This window comes from Cryptomeria japonica, chromosome 8 (assembly GCF_030272615.1).
Source record: "Cryptomeria japonica chromosome 8, Sugi_1.0, whole genome shotgun sequence".
Classification (NCBI taxonomy): Eukaryota; Viridiplantae; Streptophyta; class Pinopsida; order Cupressales; family Cupressaceae; genus Cryptomeria; species Cryptomeria japonica.
The window spans coordinates 158570488-158590386 of NC_081412.1; the positions used below are offsets into that span (position 1 = coordinate 158570488).

Consider the following 19899-nt stretch of genomic DNA (forward strand, 5'->3'; position numbering starts at 1 on the left):
TTTGGCATTTTCAGCCCGATCCCCAGTATGGCTATTTTTAGAAAGTTTTTCCTATTTTTTAGGGATGTCTGCTTTTTGCTTTTTCGGGATGCAAACCTAGGGTTTACACTTGCACCACTGACCAGCTTCGACCGGAACTCGAAAATTCCAAGTTTTGACCTAAAAAAGCTAAATTCCTAGATTTTAGGCTTTTTGCTTTTTCAGGATGCAAACCTAGGGTTTACACTTGTACCACTGACCAGCTTCGACCGAAACTTGAAAATTCCAAGTTTTGACCTAAAAAAGCTAAATCCCTAGATTTTAGGCTTTTTGCTTTTTTGGGATGCAAACCTAGGGTTTACACTTGCACCACTGACCAGCTTCGATCGAAACTCTAAAATTCCAAGTTTCGATCTAAAAAGCTAAATCCCTAGATTTTAGGCCTTTTGCTGCTTCAAATGATCCACCTAGGCATGGATTTCAAATTTCAAGTTAATCCGATTAAATTAGGCTAAACTATGAAATTTTGAAATTTCTTTGAAAATTATTCTAAGTCTGGCTAACAAGGGTTTTGAAGTATTTTTGCAGGTTCAAACCCCACCACGATGTAAGAGAGGCCATGAAGGAGCCTTGCCTGAAGTCCGCCATGCCTTAGGAGGCTGTGTGGGTGCTCACCTCAAAGTCCGCCATGCCTTTGGGGGTCACATGGGTGCTAAGCCAGAAGTCCGCCATGTGTTGAAGAGGCCATGATGGCCAGCACTCTAAAGTCCGCCCATGAGGGGATGTGTTGAAGATCGCCTTGCATGGAGCAACCATCAAAGTCCGCCATGTATGCATTGGAAGCCATGTAGGGGACAGCACCAAAGTCCGCCCAAGTAAGAGGAGGGATGCCTAAAGACCGCCACACCCTAGAGAGGTCATGTGGGAGCTAAGGCCAAAGTCCGCCATGCCTTAGGAGAGTCATGAAGAGGGACCTTCAAAGTTCGCCCCAATGCCTTAGCCAAATTTTCACCTTAATGGAGGCCATGAAGGTGCCTTAGCCAAAGTCCGCCATGCATTTGGAGGTCATGTGGGAGCTAACAACAAAGTCCGCCCAAGCATGCCAAGTGATGGAGGAGCCTAGCCTAAAGTCCGCCATAGGCTAGAAAGGTCATGTGGGAGCTAACAACAAAGTCCTCCCAAGCTTGCCAAGTGTTGGGAGCAACCTTCAAAGTCCGCCATAGGCTAGGAGAGATGCCTAAAGTCCGCCATAGGCTAGGAGGGTCTTGAGGAGAGGTCACCAAAGTCCGCCCAAGGTGGGAGAGAAGTCTAAAGTACGCCATAGGCTAGAGAAGTCATGTGGGATAGATGTCTAAACTCCGCCCTAGGCCATACTGGAGATGTGTTCAAAGTCCGCCCAAGATCTTCACAAGGGGAGAGGCCACCAAAGTCTGCCCAAAGTAAGAAAGCCATGGAGGAGCCAAGTCTAAAGTTCACCAAGGGTTATGAGGCCATGAAGGAGCAAAGGCTAAAGTTCGCCCCATGCCTTAGCCAAAATTTCGCCTTGAAGAGGGCCAAGAGGAGAGGTCTCCAAAGTTCGCCATACCTTGGAAAAGATGGAAATAAAATTCCAAAGTCCACCTACGCATTGAAAAGTCAACATGATGTCACAAAATCCATAGAGATTTCAAAATTAAATCCAAAATGAAGAAAATATCTAAGAAATATCTAAAAATCCTCAAAATAAATCCAAAATGGAAAGTTTTTTTGAGAATATTGAGAGAATATTGAAAGATTATTGAGATATTAAATCAAAATGGAAAGTTTTTTTTTGAAAGGAGAATCGATAAATATCTTCAAACTTAAATCATAATGGAATGTTTTTTTTGAGAGTCTTAAAATTGGGAAATGTGAAGTTAAAATTAGAAGTATGGGTTGGATGATTTTAAGGGTTTCTACTTGAAGATTTAACCTTGTCTACAAATACTTCATTATCAACTTCATTATTACACCAAGAAGTTCAAAGTTACTAAGGAGAGCTTAGTAAAGTATGTCAGTTTGAAGATCATCTGGAGAAAATTCTAGATATTGCTGGAAGTTGGATAATATTTTTTAGCAAAAGGTTTACAGATTTCCGGAGAAAGGCAACCAGTACGAGGAAGAATCATCCAAACTTTTTTTGAATTTTTTGAATATTTCGGAGAAAGTTCTAGCCTTACTTCTATCCAAGTCAGAGGTGAAATTAAAATTGTGAATTTACTGAATATTTTCCAGAATTTAATAAATGATTTTTTCGAAAATTTTGGAGGAAGAAAATCTTTTTTTTTGGCTAAGTATGAAATTTTTTGAAAGTTTTGACACTTGGTGGTAACCACAACCAGCCTTAAGACTGAGGGTTTTAAGGTGAAAATTCGATTTTTATGGCTAAGTATGAGAATAAAAAAGGGAAAATTTTCCAACACTTAGCCATTTCGCAGACCCGTTATTTTCAAAACTTTGCAAATCCTTTTCTAACTTTAAAATTTCCATTGTTTGCCTTCAGGCCTTATACATTATGAAATTCCAGGTAGACAAAGATGCTCCTCCAGAGTCAAGGATGATTTCAAAGTGGAAGAACATCAATGACACCAACCTCAGACACATCAATCTGAGGGAGTTTAAGAAGTGAATGTTTGGTCTGGACAACCTTGTGCCTACCACCATTGCGCGAAAAATGATGAAGAGTGGTATCGTGCACGCTGCCGGCTTCCTCCCCACCATGCAGTGCAATGAACTAGTAGTCGAATGTGCCAAACACTACAACCCCATCAGTAAGGATATTGTTGCACCTGATGGAAGAGTGTTGGCGAATGTCAGCGATGAGGCCATCAAAGAGGCCTTCAGGATCCCTGAGTACCACAACGTAGTATATATGACAAAGGACGAAGCTAACAGTTTGTACCACGACCACCTAGAGGAATATGATGCCATAGTTAACCATTCCTGGCTAGACAAGCCGAGGAAGGGTGCCTCCAAACTCTAGAGAAAGAGCCTAGTGCGAGCATACTTCAAGGAGGACATTGGGGACATGATTGTCCTGTTCAATAGAATAATAGGAAATCCTCAGGGAGCTCCATTCGAACCCTGGATGTATTATTTCATTAATGAAATAATCAATGGAGTAAAAATGATAGACTGGGCCCAGATGATCATCGACAACCTAGATAGCCAGCTAAGGAACCTGGAGGCGAATAGGACTTTCTTCATGAGTTCTTACTTGTTTTATTCTTTGGCCAGGACCTACAGGTACAGAGGTCTCACTTGTAGAGGAGAAGTTGGGAACAAGGAGAACCAATTTCCAGTATATGATTGCTATCCCCAGCTCCACATGGAGGAGAAGTTCCATTTCAAAAGGGTGAATGATACCTTCCTGATGCACATTACCCGGACATTTCAAGGTGGCCTGCACCAGAGGCTCTCTCAAGAGTCTATGGACTTCATCGGTCGGTTCGGGTGTTGGTACATCCAATATCCAAAGTTCACTTACCTCCGAATTCAGGGATTCTCTGGGCCTCCATACAAGCTTCCAGCGTACCCTACCAACTGAGTGGTGTTGCTCGAGGTTGTGAGACAATTGGAGGAGTATATAGTGATTCAAAGGGATAAGCAGAAGAAGGCAGGGATGTCCTCACTTACAATTGGTAATGGGCTGGAAAAATGTCCATCATCATAGGCTGCAGCCACCGCTGAGAAAGAATTGGCCTGGTATCCCTTCTATCAATACAAGGCAAGAAAGGATTTCGATCCATTCCATAGGATAAAGAAGATCGAAAGGACAACGTTTGAGCACAGACTGGATCTAGAAGACTACTGGGCTAATGCAGCCGATAGTTTCGAGATCCGAAAGAGGTTGTAGTCAAGAATTCCTTTGAGTATGGTGAGAGCAACGGAAGTATTCAGAGTTGCTGATCAGGTAGAAGAAAGCCTAGAACTTCAGCAGCCGGGCTTTGAAAAGATGAAGAATGAACCCTTAGTCTTAATAGATTGGACAGAGGGAGAGAAATCGGATCTAGCAGACCTCATGAGGTCGGTGGTTGAGTACTCAAGGTGGTGGGCGTTTGAAAAGACAAAATAGTTGAAGACCAAAGGTATGACTTTGACTTATGAATTAATGGGAGTAGATGATACTCTGTCCGTCGACCTTTGTACCTCCGCCGGTGATGCTCGAAATCCAGAAAGTGTTGGGTCTCCAAAGAGGAAGGAGTTGGGTGGAAGCTCCACAAAGGTCACAGGGAAAAGGGCTGTAGTTGAAAGAAGAGAATCCAGCGAAAGTCACTCCATCCTAAGTGCTGCTTTCATTGCGCCTGATCAGAGTGCAATTGGGGAGCAAGAGATGAACATCTGTGTGATTGATGATGAAGTAAGAGTGCTTTCCCAGCCAGTTGAGGAAGTGGTGGAAAAGGTCTTCCGAAGTCCAGACAGGGGGCAAATTGAAGCACCTACAATCTTCTTGGATGGCATACCAGCGAACCCAGGAGAGGCAGATGATGAGTTTGATCGGAACACTGTAGAACAATCAACCATTCCGGATTGGCTGAGAGCAAGGATAAAGGCCAAGGTTCCCAAGGAGGCCCACTCAACCGAGGAGGTCACCGCAGCATTCCTGGAGAAGGTGAATGAACCCGCTATAGCTAAACCACCCAAACCCGCTAGGAAGTTTTCCCTGATTTAGAGAGGCAGTTCCGGATTCAGGACAGTCCAGATAGCGGTGCCCAAAGAAGGGAAGACTAGGGACAATGTCACCACAGATGATTACAAGGTTACTACCATAGAGATGGGTAAGCCTACCCAGGACCAAGAGATCCAATATTTTGATGACTCCTGCAACGTTCTAAAGACGAGGTTGGCTCATGAAAAGGAAAAGAGGAAGAAAGTGGAAGAAGAGAACCAACAGTGGAAGAAGTATGTTCTCCATCTTACCAGCCCGCTCAACCATGAAGTCTCGGCTACTCCACCACAGCCTCTTCAGCAGGGATCAATGAAGGAAGGACTATGATGATATGAAGGGTTCGTACACTCAAGGAAAGGAATGGATTTCAGATGCTTCGGTGCGTGCTGACACCCTGGTAGAAAACTTAGTATCGGCACATGAGGCAACTTCTTTGTTGATTGATCGTATCCAGGATCTAGCATCCAATTGGGAAGAAGTGGATGAAATTCAAAATGAAATACTACCTCACCTGAAGGTTATCCAAGGCATGTCAAAGAGGAGCTTAGTGGATGCAGGCATCATACAGACAGGAGACAGGTACGACTTCGACACGTGGTACTATGCTCTGGTCACTCGGATTGAGGTTCTGAAGAAATCCAAGACCAATTGTTTTGAGACAGAGGCAAGTGTTAGAGAGATCCTGGGCAAGGTATTCCGTGTGGCGTCAGAGATCTAGAAGAAGGAAAGCCTAAGGTCAAGCTCATTATGTCTAGATATGTTGAATCTCTGAAAGAGGAAAGTGGCCACTCACCTCAGTGAAATTAGCAGCTGCGCCACTTGTCACTCTTTCATTTGTTTGAATTGATGGTATTTCGGGAAACCCTAATTAGGGTTTAGGACTTTCAATCTTGGCCCTTGACCACTGTTTGATCTCGGCCATTCATTTATTTTTGAGAAACTATATAAGGTTGCCTCCTCTCATTTGAAAAGGGTGAGGTTTTTGATGTAATGTTGCTTAAGATCATTTCCAGATAATATATTGCATGTGCGCTGCTTTGTAATCTCTATTATTTGAATGATTTGCATGGTTTCAATTGCCTCAACACTTAGTTAAAATTAACTTAGATTTCCTTTCATTGTTGTTAATTCGAATGAAGGATTTGATAAGTGTCAATTGATGGTGTATCTCTGCTCATACTTTTGGTGTATGGATGATTTCCATCTCACCGTGCAAAGTTAGTCTGAGGCCATCCCCTGTGCATCCCAACATCTCGATCATAAGCACAACCCATTGAAGATTGCACCGGCCTTGTGTAGTTGTCCCTAGTGTGGCGAAGCAAGGTTTGGTTTCTTGAGAGCACCCAGTTGATACCGTCTCCAGAATTCGTAGGATTAGATTAGCCTTCCTGAACTTTATCCCTTTTTCCCTTTCTTTTGAAAGTCTAAATCCCAGAAAATTCCCAAAAAAAAAGAAGAGCCTAAATTGCTAAATCCATCTAAGTCCAGCAGTTCAAAAATACTTGTCAAACGTAAGTCCCCCTTGAAAATTTCAGCATACACTACCCAAGAAGCTATTCCACTAAAGTCGCTTGTTCGCACATATAGACCTTGGAATCAGTAGTGATTTTTCAGGAGAGGATAGAATACCTTCGGGTATCCTATCCTAATGTTTGGTAGATGATAAAACAAACACCAACAGGTGGCAAGGGATATCTGTCTAAAATCATGCCAAATTTTGAGGCTAAAAAATTGAGCTCTATCCAACGGACAACGCATGCCTCATACTTGGAATGACGACGGACCGTAGGCTGTCTTTTCAGGATGAGAGTGGGTGAATTTGCTATTAGAAAGGCCAAAAATAAATGACGTCATAGATGACGTGACAATTTCACTATTATAAGATGGCGGAAAAGTTTTATGTTTGACGTGTGAAAACAAGAATCCATTACTGAGCAATATTGATAAACTCTCTGCAACTTTAACCATGATTACTGCTGTCCTTCTCCCACGACTGTAAAGAAAGGCCTTCTGCTGCAGTTTTTGAGAGAGAGTCTGCCTCTGTGTTAGCCTCTCTGTAGACATGTTTAGCCTCATATTGCTCTAATTTGAACAAAATTTCAATTATGCTGTCCAAAATTGCCTGTAGCCGCTAGTTTGGGGTTCTTCTCAATTTAATTGCATTGATTGCTATCTCTGAGTCTCCCTCTACTATGAGGTTTCTTATCCTATGATTGTGGCAATCAAGTAAGCCTAGGAGCAAAGCTTTGAATTCTGCTACATTGTTGGTATCCGGTAGCAGTGGCATGGCCCTCTTTCCAATTACTCTTCCTGTATGATCTCTAACCACAAATCCTATACCTGAAGCACCTGGGTTTCCTTTGGAGGCTCCATCAAAGTTTAGCTTGAACCAACCTTGCTTAGGGGGAGACCATATAGCATCCTTTCTTGCACTAGGTTTTCTCCCAAAGGAAGGAGAAATCTTGATCCCTTGCCAATTATTTCTTATTCTATCATCCCAAGAAGATTTTTTTTTGCTAGAATCTGTTGAGAAGGCTAGTTTGCAATTTACTGCCTCAACAATTGATGTTTCAATTGAGAATAAAACTGATTCCAATCTTCTTGCTTTATCATCAAAAAGTCTTCGATTCCTTTCTTTCCAGATTTCCCAAACAAGAAGGAGAGATTTCCAGAATCTGACTTAAAGTGCTTTCCTTAGAAGGAAGTGGCCAACATTGAAAAAGAGAGACTGTATCATTATGAAGGGTTGTTATCCACCCTAGTTTTGCACAAAGCCATCGCCAACATTTTGAGGCAAATGGGCAGTTTAAAAGGAGGTGGTCTACTGTTTCTTGAGCTTTGTACAAAATGCATCTCGAGGGCCCTTCATAGCCCATTTTAGTGAATCTTTCTGTTGTGAGGATCCTCTTTTTGAAGGCCAACCATGCAAAGATTCCTGCTTTTGAGATAATCTTGCTGCTCCAAAAGAGTTTGTGGAATATCTTGTTCCTCTTGATTCTCAAAGTTTGCTAAAACCCTATAGCCATCTTTAGCATTATATTGTCTTGTTTTAGAACAAGCCCATATAAGAGAATCTTTTCTTCTTCTAGGATTAATATCTCTTGCTCTAATGAGGTCTGATAGCTGGTTGATTTCAACAGTAGGAATAGGCAATCCCTCCAAAAGCTTTCAGCTCCATCCTTGCATGCTAGAAGCCCTGTCCAAAACCAAATAATCACTAACTCGAGATCCCCAATGCTGTTGAAGCCAATGCTTTGCTGTTGGAATATTGAGAGAGCTGTCAATGCTTGGATATCCTCCCCATGAGTCTTCCTAGAAAAGGCTAGAGGATCCATCATGTATATCCCAAGACAAAGAGTTTGCAATTAAATTTTTGCACGTGACAATGAAATTCCAGGCCCTAGAACCCCTTTGGATGAGAATTAGATCTTAGGAGGTTTTGAGGATCCCCATCTGAAAGGTATTTTGTTGCCATCATCCTTACCCATATTGCTTTAGGGTCTTTAATGAACTTCCAAACTAGTTTAGCTCCCAAGGCTTTGTTCTGCAAGTGAAGATTTTTGATTCCTAGACCCCCCATGGACTTGGGTCTGATGATTTTATCCCATGCAATTAGAGAAATTTTCTGTTTTTCTTCAGTGTTTTGCCAGAAGAAGTTTCTCATTTTTTTTAATGATGAAGGAATTTGCACCAACAGTGAGGGATAGAAGGTAGATAGGTAGAGCAGAAATAACTGTTTGGACCATTACCAGCCTACCAGCCCATGAGAGCCATTTCCCTTTCAAGGAAATAATTCTGATCCATCTTTAGCTTTAGAGTATCCCAAAGTTTTGAGTTCCTCAATCCTCTGTCAATTGGAATGCCCAAGTGAATACAGGGAAGGATGCCTGTTTTACAGTTAAAAATTCTTTGGATTTTAACCTCGAAAGGGGCAGGGGTGGAGAAGAACAATTTTTATTATTTTTCTTTGTTGATGATTTGGCTTGAGGCCTTTCCAAAGGATTCCAAAAGCATTTTCAGCTGAGTTGCTTCCTTGATCTTTGCTGCGCCCAGCAAGAGGTTATCATTTGCAAAATGTTGATGTGTGACTAAAAAATTTGTAGTTATTTTAACTCCTTCCAAGAGGTTGCTAGATTGTTTTTATTTGATAGCCCTCCCTAGAGCTTCCGCCATGATGATGTAAAGAAATGGAGAAATAGGATCTCCTTGCCGGATGCCCCTTGATGAGGAGAAGAAACCAACTGGCTTCCCATTTACCAAGATTGAGAATTTGGGCATAGAAATGCATTCAAATATCCAGTTGATCCATTTTTTATCAAAACCAAAAGCCTGCATAATTTTGCATAAGAACCACCAATCCACATTATCATAAGCCTTTGAAATATGTAATTTGACAACCATACCTGGTCTCTTCAATTTTGGAGAGTGTGGATAACTTCTTGGGCAACAATGACACCATCTAGAATTGAGCGGCCAGGGACAAAACTAGTCTGTTCTTCTGATATAATGCAAGCCATAAGGGGTTTCATTCTATTTGTCATAACTGTATTGTAGAGTGAAATAGGCCTGAATTCCCCTAGTTTAGAGGCTTTCTCTTTTTTTGGAATAAGGGCTATGAAGGTATTGTTGATTTCTTTAAGCATATTGCCTGATCTTCTTGCCAATTCCAGAGCCTCAACTAAATCTTGTCCAAAAATATGCCAGCATTTCTTGAAGAAATCTGTAGGGAAACCATCTGGGCCAGGAGCCTTACCCGAAGGGAGCTGATTAAGAGCTTGAGTTACTTCTTCCAATAAAAATCTCTCATTGAGCTTCGTATTTTGTTCATCTGAAATGATCCTTGGAATCAAGGCCAAGAGGTTTGTCTGCTTTATAAGATGAAAACCATCTTCATTGTTTAGTAAATTTGAATAATATGAGCCTATTTCTCTCTTAATCCCTTCAGGGTCCACTATGGATTGGTTCTGATTCAAATCCAGCTTTGAGATCCTATTCATGCTTCTGCGAATCCTTGTCACATTATGGAAAAACTTGGTATTTTTGTCACCCATCCGATTCCAATTTTCTCTAGACTTCTGCTTCCAGAAAACTTCTTCTTTAGACAGAATATCCTCATACTCCATGAGTAGCCTCTTTTCTTGATCAAAGGAATCTCGATCCATGCCTTCAGAGACAATTTTTGCATTTAAATCAGCCATTCTCTCTTCTATAGATTTTTTGGAAGAGAAGATGTTTTTGAAGTGTTGAGAGTTCCATTGCAACAACTTTTGCATAACATACTTTAGCTTTGAAATGAAGCAATAAAGTTTGGAACCTTCAAATGTTTCTTCTTTCCACCAGTGTTCTATCAAAGTTAGGAAGTTTGAATCTTTCATCTACATATTCTCAAATCTGAAGGGAGATTTTGAATTGTCCGAGACCCCTTGAAGAGTTAACAAAATGGGAAAATGATCAGACCCTGAGCAAGCTAGGACCGAGCACTCGAAAGAGAAAGGGAAGGAGTTGAGATCCTCCAACCAAAAAAATCTATCAATTTTCTCTGAAATGCTGCCAAAACCTTTTCTCCTATTTGTCCAAGTAAAAGAGCTGTCGTCCGTGTCAATATCTAAAAGCCCATTCCTATCTATCCAATCATTAAAATCTTGCTGAGATCTGCCTAGCCTAATAATGCCTCCCCTTTTATCTGACGAATTTTTGATAGCATTAAAATCTCCTCCTATGATGACCTGCTGATCCAAAAGTTGAGATATGACTCCATCAAGGGTTAACCACAGGAGCCGCATGTTGAGAGGAGATGTTGGTCCATAAGTTTTGATGATAAAGAAGGATGTATTTGTTTGCAAGTGAGTGATCTTTACTAGCAACCAGTTTCTATTAGAAGCAATACCTTCCACTTGAACTTGAGAAGGCTTCCAGATTATCATTAGACCCCCCAAGGCCCCTTCTGATGCAACTGAGGATTGGAGAGAAGCTTGAAAACGAGAGCTGATTCCTGAACCAAAAGATACTGTTTGCTGACAATCTAGCTTGGTTTCTTGAAGGAGGGTGACATCTGCACTGACCAAGAGAATCCTTCTCTTGATCACCCTCTATTTGTTAGGGGCATTGAGGCCCCTAACATTCCAAGAAAGGATTTTCATTGTTGTTTAAGAAGGGTGTTACCCTTCCCTACTTTCCAAAGGTCTGTGATTTTAGATTGGCTCTCCGCTGCCCCTTCTTGAGTTCTTGCTTCAATCAAAGATCTGCAGCCCTTCTTGGGAGGAGAAAGACCATAATTAGGTTTAACCTTCCCATCTATCAACTGATTTAATCCCAGTTTCCTTTTCTCCTTGATCTTAGAATACATTACAGCCAAGGGAGTTTCTAGAACAAGATCCATATCATCATCATCAATCATATAATCCTGGAGCAGTCTTTGTGTTTTTAGGTCTAGGTCCATTTCCAAATCAGATGGCATCAAAGAAGGCGACATTAGAAGAGGGTTTGAAATTTCAGAGGAAAGATTAAATCCTTGTTTAGAAGACAGGGGATCAATGGGTGGGGAAGCCAAGCAAAGAGGAAGCACCTTTGAGGGGCTCCTGTTAGAGGGAGGCAGGGGGCTTAGAGGCAAAGTGGTTTGAGCTCTAGCTAAAGAAACCTTACCATCTGTAGGTGAGAGATCATATGCATCCTCCATGTCTTCTACAATGTCATTTGCAATGATTTCCTCCTGTAAAATATTAGTTAGGGACACAAGTTATCCTTTGCTTGTCTCTATTAAAGTGGGAGCGCCCCCTTCATGCTTTCTGTCATGTCCCCTTTCTAGAGTGGACATCAGAGACGGAGGAGTTGGCCTATCATTGGAGTCTCGTAGGCTAGCAGAGGTTGATTGGGACTCATTCAGTGCATATAGTGATTGGATTTTGGCTTTACAGGCAGTTTGGAGTCAGTTTGGAGCAGTTCCTAGATTTTAGGGGGTATCCCTAAATTTTAGGAGGTCGTGACAGTTGCCAGTCATGAGGTTATTCATGACCTTTTTGATGGTTTCAGTTTCAGGAGATTTGGGTGTGTTTCCTAGTTTCTAGGAGCATCCCTATATTTTAGGGATGAGACTGCTAGTTGATCCATGATTTCCAACTTCAGTCATAGACAGGTGGCAGGTTCCGTTTCAGGCTTTTGGAGTCATTTGAGCCTTCTACAGCTATTTGGAATATTTTTTTTAATATATTTAAATATTTCCTAAGTTAGCATTTAATTATTTAAATAAGGCTATGTTTATAGCCATTTTGGAGTAATAAGGGGTTTTTGGCCTCATCTAGATGCGTATCCCTTGGTGTAATAGCTCGTTGGAAAGGTCTTGGACTTTTCTAAATATTTCTCTTTTGACTCAGATCCTTTCGGTGAACGGATTTCTTTGTATTTGAAAAAAGGTCATTTTCTATGCACTTGGCAACTTAAAATGAGAAATATAACATTTTAACCCTAAACGCCCCATTGAGTCACTTTTAGGGTTCGAGCTAAGTGGGAAGGTGTTATAAGGAAGTTGAGACCTAATTCTTATTATCTTTTACACATTTTACATCTTGGATTTGAGATTTGGCTCTAGAAGAGCTTTTCAGCATCTGGGATGCCAACGCCAATGCCTTGCCTGTTTGGGACGTAGCCTCCAATACAGTGGTTTGGATTTGCTTGCAACTATTAGCATCTTGGAGATTGTACGACATTCTTTCTGGAGGTTTAGCGATTCTGACAGAGTTCAGCGTGGGGTTTGGGGTTTCTAACCAGTTGGGTGTACTTGGCAGCTGTACTGCTGTACCTGGCAGCCACTTTCCTTCCCACGTGCAGCACTTGGAGGGCTGGAATCTTGCCGCAGCTTCATTCCTGGTTATGTTACTCTTTCAGCATTCAGGTTGGGATTATTCCTGATTGTAATCTTCCTGAATTATTGGAAATCTTCATCTGGTCAAATATTTGATTTTATATCCAGAAATCTGCCTTGAATCGAATTTGTTTTGGCTGTATATGAACTTCATTTTCAGTACTTTGTTCATGTACTTGTACTTCATTATTTACTTGTTGAAAAATTATCAAACTACAAAAAGAATCCAACCCTTCTGCAACTTCTGTCTATTTCTGAAAGAAAATATTAATAAGCAGGAAAAATCAATTTAAAATAATAAAAATTACAGCAGATTAGTAAAAGAGATCCATCAGGGATCTTTCACTTTCACCTAATTTTGTTCTTTCTTTTGGAGGCCTTTCTAGGATTCTGAGCGAAAATATTGAAAGCCACCTGAGTTAGAGAAGGGGTTTTCTTTTGGCCAAACAGACTCCTCGAAGTCTTGTTGCTTTGAATCTTAACGATCGGAGACAAAATGAGCGTGGGAAAGGAAGGGGGAGGCTGAGAAGAAGCGGGTGAAGCAGAAACTAGAAGAGACTGAGATTTAAAATTCTCAATCAAAGTATCAGAAAGCCGAGAAGGTCTTGGGGTTTGAACATGGCATGAGGCAGCTACTGCAAGCGATTCAGTTGGAGATGCCAATCCTATGTTCCCCATCTCAAGGTTCTTATCGTCATTTTTTGGAACTACAACTGTATGGAGGGGAGAGAGAGGGCCTCTAGCAGCAGCCATAGAACAGTTGAGTACTATTTGGTTTCGAAGGATGCATTTGCTAGGAGTCTCCTTCCCCAGCCTCTGAACTTTCTGCTTCCATCTACCAACCTTTGAGATTATCTCTAACTCGCTATAAAAACCTTGATTTAAATCAATTTCCACATAGATATTAGCCACATCGCCCTTAAGCCCATTCAGAAAGTCTTCCTCAATGTCCACTAAAGATCCTAATGCCTCTCCTATCTTCAAAAGGGCCTCCAGACACCAGAACCCAGAAGGTAGACCAACTAAAGAAAGCCATACTGGGGATTTCTGAAATCTGTGATTTGCAGGGTCGAAGCTTGGTTTCCAGTCTAAGAAATGGAAAGTTGAGCCCTGAAAGAAGAGAGGGCTACCATTGATAATGACTTCTTTCAGGGTGGAGACCGCACATTCTAAAAAGAAATAATCATTCTGCAAAGGTCTTATTGAGATCAATCCTGGGAATGAGGAAGTGCACTAGGACATGATTTCTTTGCTATCCCTTTGACAGCCACACCTTTGAGAAAATAGGGCATTCTCCTGAAAGCGAGCTATTGTTGGGTTTAAAGAATCCGAGGGGAGTACAAACAACTTACTCCCCATACCTTTCCTTTTCCATTTTTGAAGCTTGTGATTGAAAGGAGGGACTTGCCAAGGACGAAAGGACTTTTTGAAACCCGAAGCCCGATGATCTCTGTGAGTAGCCGACTCTCTCAGAGTACTGAAATGAGAGTGGAGGCGCCGAGAATGTGCTTGCTTTTGAGAGGGAAAAACCTCTTTGGTCGAAACAAAGTTGGGCTTTCTTGTTTGAAGAGGAATGCTATTTGGACTAGTTGCCACTTTGCTTGCCCAAGAGTCCAAGTTAGTGAACTTGGTTGAAACAACGTTCTGGTTAAGCTGAGGCCTTGAGTGTCGAGGCATATCATGCTTCTGCCATTTCACACTCATTCTGCTTAGGCCTTTTGTATCTCTGTTTGTCCAAAGACTTTGCTCATGTGTCCGCCATGGACGTGAAAAGCTTCAACTGAGGGAGGAGCCCCTCCGAATCGAGTGCTAAGGAAGGCCTTCCCAGTTCCATGCCTGTTGAAATCTCTGGTTCCTCTGGTTCCACATCTCCGGTTCTTCAATGGTTCATCACAACTTGATTGTATACAAAAATAAAAAATAAAAAATTATTTTATTGACATCCAGGGTCTTCATTTTTTGATGGCGTTATTATTTGATTTTGGGATTTTCTAAATAATAATACATCGTTTTTCTGTTTTAAGCTTCGTTATAATGTTTTTGTTTTATTGTGCTTTAGTTTGCATTTTTCAATGCTATACCTATGTATTTTTTTAATTAAAATTCAATTTTAAGTTTTTAGTTTCGCATTTGTTGCTTCTTGTTCTGTTAAGTGTCCTGCCTGTTCTTTAAAAAATATTATAATGCATTTTATTTCTTTTGTGCAGTTCTTTTTAACTTGTGCAAAATGTGATTGGCTGGACAATAAGCATGTCGTTTTTGGGGTGAGTTAGCTAATTCTAATGTTCTTAATATTTGTATAATGTTTTCAATGAGTTGCATTATAAAATCATGGAGTTAGTTAACTGCTTTTAATGTTACTTAATATTTGTACAATCTTGTCAACGAGTTGCATTATAAAACCATTTTATAGACTTAAATAGTATATCTATATTATTTCTATTTTTCTGCTTACATTTTTCGACAGTATTGGATATATTTAAATAAGTTATTTACTATGGGCTTCCCCTTCTATTGGCAGAGGGTGCTAGGAGAAGGGCTCTTGGTACTGAGGAAAATTGAAAATGTACAAACTGGACCCAATAATCGACCCAAGCTACCTTGTATTATTGCAGAATGTGGTGAAATGTAATAATCAAATGTTCTATGACAGGATGTGTTATTTCATAGCTCCAAATTTTCCTGCTGTTTTTGTATAATGCTAATTTGGGTAAAATGTGAATGGACTGTTGTTTATCATCGGTGGATCTAGTGCTAAAGGATAAGTTCATGCATTTTGATTTGATCATTTATGCCATTGTGGGCTTGTTGAGACTAGTGATTGGTCATTGTTAATTTGTAAATCAGTTTAATAAGGAATTTTTGATATGAAGAACAATGAATTTTCTGGCTTGAATAATCTTTCATTATGGGACAAACTGAACACAGTTGGCACTTGATAGTTTTAGAGGATTCCTTGATTCTTGTTATTTGAAAGTTGTTTTACAAATGTAACAGGCTTACTTCTGCAAAATTAGCTTAGCTCATGCTGTTCCAAGACTTCAAGAATGAATTTGATAAAGTTAAAGTGATAGCGTCAACAACATAATACTAGTTTATTAGATTATAAATTTTTACTGGTAAAGATTTCCTAAACTTGAGCCAAGCTCGCATATAGTTGAACAACATTTCTCTAGTATTGGTACAATTTAGTGATGCGTCTAGATGCTTTGTAGATCCTGTTGCCTTGTGTCATTTATAATTGTGAAGATTTCTAAATACAAATCATTAACTCATGGTAGCATGTCGTGTGTGGATTATGTGATTTTTGCAAATACAAGCATCCTTGTATGAAATTCTCACTTTAATTTATGACTAGATTTGATGATCAAGTCGGTAAAGTTTAAGTGATAGAATAAGCAACACAATACTTATTTGTTCAAGGACTGTACATTTTAATTCATAAAGGTTTCCATAGTTTCATCTGTGCGCGAGGATCAAATTCCCCATTATGTTGGGTGACATTTTCTTTGGGTCTATCTAGTACCACCTAACGGAGCTTCATCGTGCTCCATGGAACTTCTTACCTTGTTGGTCATCATGGCAGGTTTCTTAATAAAAACTCCTCTTAAAGTCGCATGATGTAATGCAGGGATCTTGTCTCATGTTAATATCTTGAGCTTTTGTGAATGTAACAGTCCTATGCTGATAACAATATTAAGGTTTCTTTACGAGGTACTTTGTATTATGATTACTTTTATAGGTTTCAAAAGGTATATCTTACTGTTGTTATCAGCATAGAAGTTCATCACATGGAACTTCTATGCTGATAAAGAAACCTCATAATATGGCTATGTGTTTTTTCCTGTAATAACCACCCTCGGTTTTTTGCCAATACATTAGTTTTCAATTGAGATGAAATGCATAACAATTTCCTTTCCAATTTTTGATCACCTAGATCTCAGAAAGGGCAAGGTGAGAGCACAAGGTGTTTTGGAATGCAACTAACTTGAAATCAATTGCTGAAAGAAAAGAATCAGGTGGCAAGTTGGCCAAACCACTTATTTAGTGGAATGCTTATGCAATGTAAAATGACATTTTAGAGGGAAATACAATGGCACATCCACTTTTGTGGTAAAACTTAGGGGCACATCCACTTTTCAGTGGGAAAGCTAACTTGAAGTAAATAACAAAACTTAAGAGGCACATCAACTTTTTAGTGGGAAAGCTAACTAACTTTGGGCAAATACACTTGTAACAGATAAGCTTATACAAATTGAAATGAAAAGCAAGCTCCTTCCATTTATCTAGTGATAAGTGATTACAACAAACCACTTATTTAGTGGGGTAAGTATCACCAATAAATTCAGACAAATTCAATTGGTAGTACTACCGTCCAATGTTACAATGTAAATGTATGAAAGAGCATTCGAATGTACGACCATCCAAAGCATTTACAAGTTGGCACATATTTTTCATAATTACCAGAATAAAAAAGGATGGTTACTAATAACAATTGTTGATATAAAATTAAACTTTTGAAACGCCCCTAAAGGTACTCCAAATCATGAATAGACCAACCTAACTTGAAATAACAACAATATATCTTAATGATGATGAATGTGGCTATTGGTAGACGCCTGAAATGCACTGGAAATAAGTTGCTACATGCCTGAACAAGAAGCGAAAACCATAAGAAATTCACCAGTCTTGTCCAACACATCCAATATGAGCACATGCTTAAATGTCACTTCAAACTTCATCAAACACACTCCAAATTTTCTATAAATGATGTCAACAAATTGGACACACATTGAGAGCACACTAAACACTGTTGATCACTAAAATTTGATTAAATTTGAAAATTGATAAGATCCTCCAAAATTAGAATTTGCATTGTAACTCAAGATTTGAAACCCATCTCAAACACCATGACAATATACATGAAATATAATTTAAAAGTATAAGAAAATAAATGTTCAAGTATAAATGTCACTTATACTTAATGTTTATTTCATGTATGGCTTGTGTAATCATGCCAACATCTAAAATTCAACCAAAAACATGTGCAACTAAACTCCATGGATTTAAGCGCTTGCAACTCATAAGAAATGCCATAGAAAAGGGTAATGATATAACTGGAAATTCTTACATCAAGCTAGGAAGTATGACCAACGTAGGGTCGTTGTACAACCTCCAACAAGTCAAAGATGCACCAAAACATTGTACAACCTACAAATGTAAATAGTAATTGTGTACCAAACAACATATTAAAAACCAAACTCAAATTGCCCTTCAAGAATTTTAGCAAACTTTGCAAAGATCTTTAAATCAAAACCTAAACTAAAACTTCAATATGCAAATGGTGACCTTTGGATGAAACAACACCTGTCTAGCTAGGGATTATCTTTCAAACTCGAAACTAGAAATTTGAGGAGGGTTTTTATCCTCAAATAATTGTGGAAGAACTCTCTAGTTCAATCCAACAACAATAGTATCAATCAACAACATATCCACAAAATGAGCCCAAACACCTCCTTTTATAGCTTTTTGGAGGGAATAAACCAAATTAAAAGTATAACAATTCATTTTATTTCCATCACAAAGATATTTTTTGGAAATAATAATATCATTTCATATGCAAAGGCCCCTTTAACTATCTATGCATTCAACTAAGAAAACACTTATTCCCCTTTCCAATAAGTTGTTACACCAAGTTGCCTTTTTAACGATTCTCAACATTATACAACATTAGTGAAATATTGATTAATAACTCAATAACTCACCCAGGTTGTAGAAAGCTCTGCGACGACATAAGAATCAAATTTTGACGACGTGATGAAGAAATTGAAGCAACATCATGATAATTGGAGCCAACTTGTTGACTTACTAAAAATAGATGTGCTCTTCAAGAAGTTTGGAGAACACTCTAGATGTTAGAAAACATTTTTGAAATCATCATATTACTCCATATTGTCAATTGAGTTAATTGCCAATAATGAAAACCCTGCAATAATGACCCTGTACACTCCGAGAACTTTGGAGTTCCTCAAAGCACACCAATTGGCCTCAAGAAGAGTTTGGAAACAAGGCCAATTGTGCACAAATCATTTTTGCTAAAAAATGGGGCATTGCATTTTCAAGTGACCTCCTTTTAGCGTGTTAGTTTGCATTTGTTTTTACTAAAAACTAGGATCTTAGGATACTAATCATTATAAACAAGATATAAAATAAATGCATTAAGAATAATAAAACCATAAATTAACACATTATACAAGATATACACGGGGAAAACCCTTTTGGGTGAAAAACTCAGTAATGCTTCATTTTATTAAAACACTTACAAATGTAGTCTTATCATAAAATAGAATAGAACTTGGGGACACTCTTCCAATGCTTACACCTAGCCAACAATATCTCTTCTTTATAGTGATACAACTCACTACAAATCTCCCAATTTGCACACCTCTCAAATGAGAGAGGACTTCCTTTAATATAGGAGGAAGGGTGACTTCACTAGTCACATCTTTTCAATAACCTCCATTCATAAATAATTAAAAATCTAATAGTTATTAGATTATAATTATTTCAAATGGGACATGCTTAAAAAACATATAATATATAAGGTTTTATGACCTTATATTAGAACATTATATATAAATGATAAAAAGTTATGACCCCTAATAACATTATGTTCTAACATCCCCCCTTAATGTTAATAGGGGGCATCACATGTCAATTTTTATAAAAGAAAAAATGAAGTACACTAGTATCGTAGGTCTTCTTTGATAGTGATAGATAGGGACACAAATATATGCCAACATGAAGATCATGCATTTCGGACCACATGAAAATCATCTTGCCATAATTTATAATCCTAGTGTTTTAAAAATGATGCTATGAAGTCTATAAAAAATATATTGGAGTTGCAGTCTCCTCAAAGTAGCCTCTACCCAAGTTCATTACATAGTGCTTGTAGGTCTTAATATAATGCTTTTGCAAGTGAAATATTTACAAGGAGAAGAATTTACAATATGCCCATAGGACTTAATACAAGGTGCCCATGGGACTTAAAACATCTGTCGGACTTACGATAATGTGCTCGTAGGACTTAAAACATCTGCCCATAGGATTTACGATAATGTGCCCATAGGACTTAAAACAAAGGACTTACTAATTGTCTACTTGCAAGCCTTGAGGACTTATTAATGCCTACCTATAGGCTTTAAGGACTTATTAATGCCTACCTGTAGGCTTTAAGGACTTACTAATGCCTATGTAGGTCTTAGTTTATGCCTATTAGTACTTACTTATGCCTACCTATATGCTTTTTAAGGACTTACTAATAACTACATAGGTTTTATGCCTATTAGGACTTACTTATACCTACATGTAG

The 19899-nt window shown here is 39.1% G+C and overlaps 1 protein-coding gene across 1 annotated transcript in view; it reads left to right on the forward strand.

Annotated features, from left to right (window-relative positions):
• Window positions 1–15447, forward strand: part of LOC131044801 (peptidyl-prolyl cis-trans isomerase CYP22) — a 67324-nt gene extending 51877 nt beyond the window's left edge. The window contains exons 6-7 of the mRNA XM_057978242.2: window positions 14732–14788; window positions 15046–15447. Coding sequence (XP_057834225.1) covers window positions 14732–14788; window positions 15046–15156 — 168 coding nt within the window. The 3' untranslated portion in view covers window positions 15157–15447. The remainder of the gene's footprint in view (window positions 1–14731; window positions 14789–15045) is intronic.
• Window positions 15448–19899: the final 4452 nt, after the last annotated feature.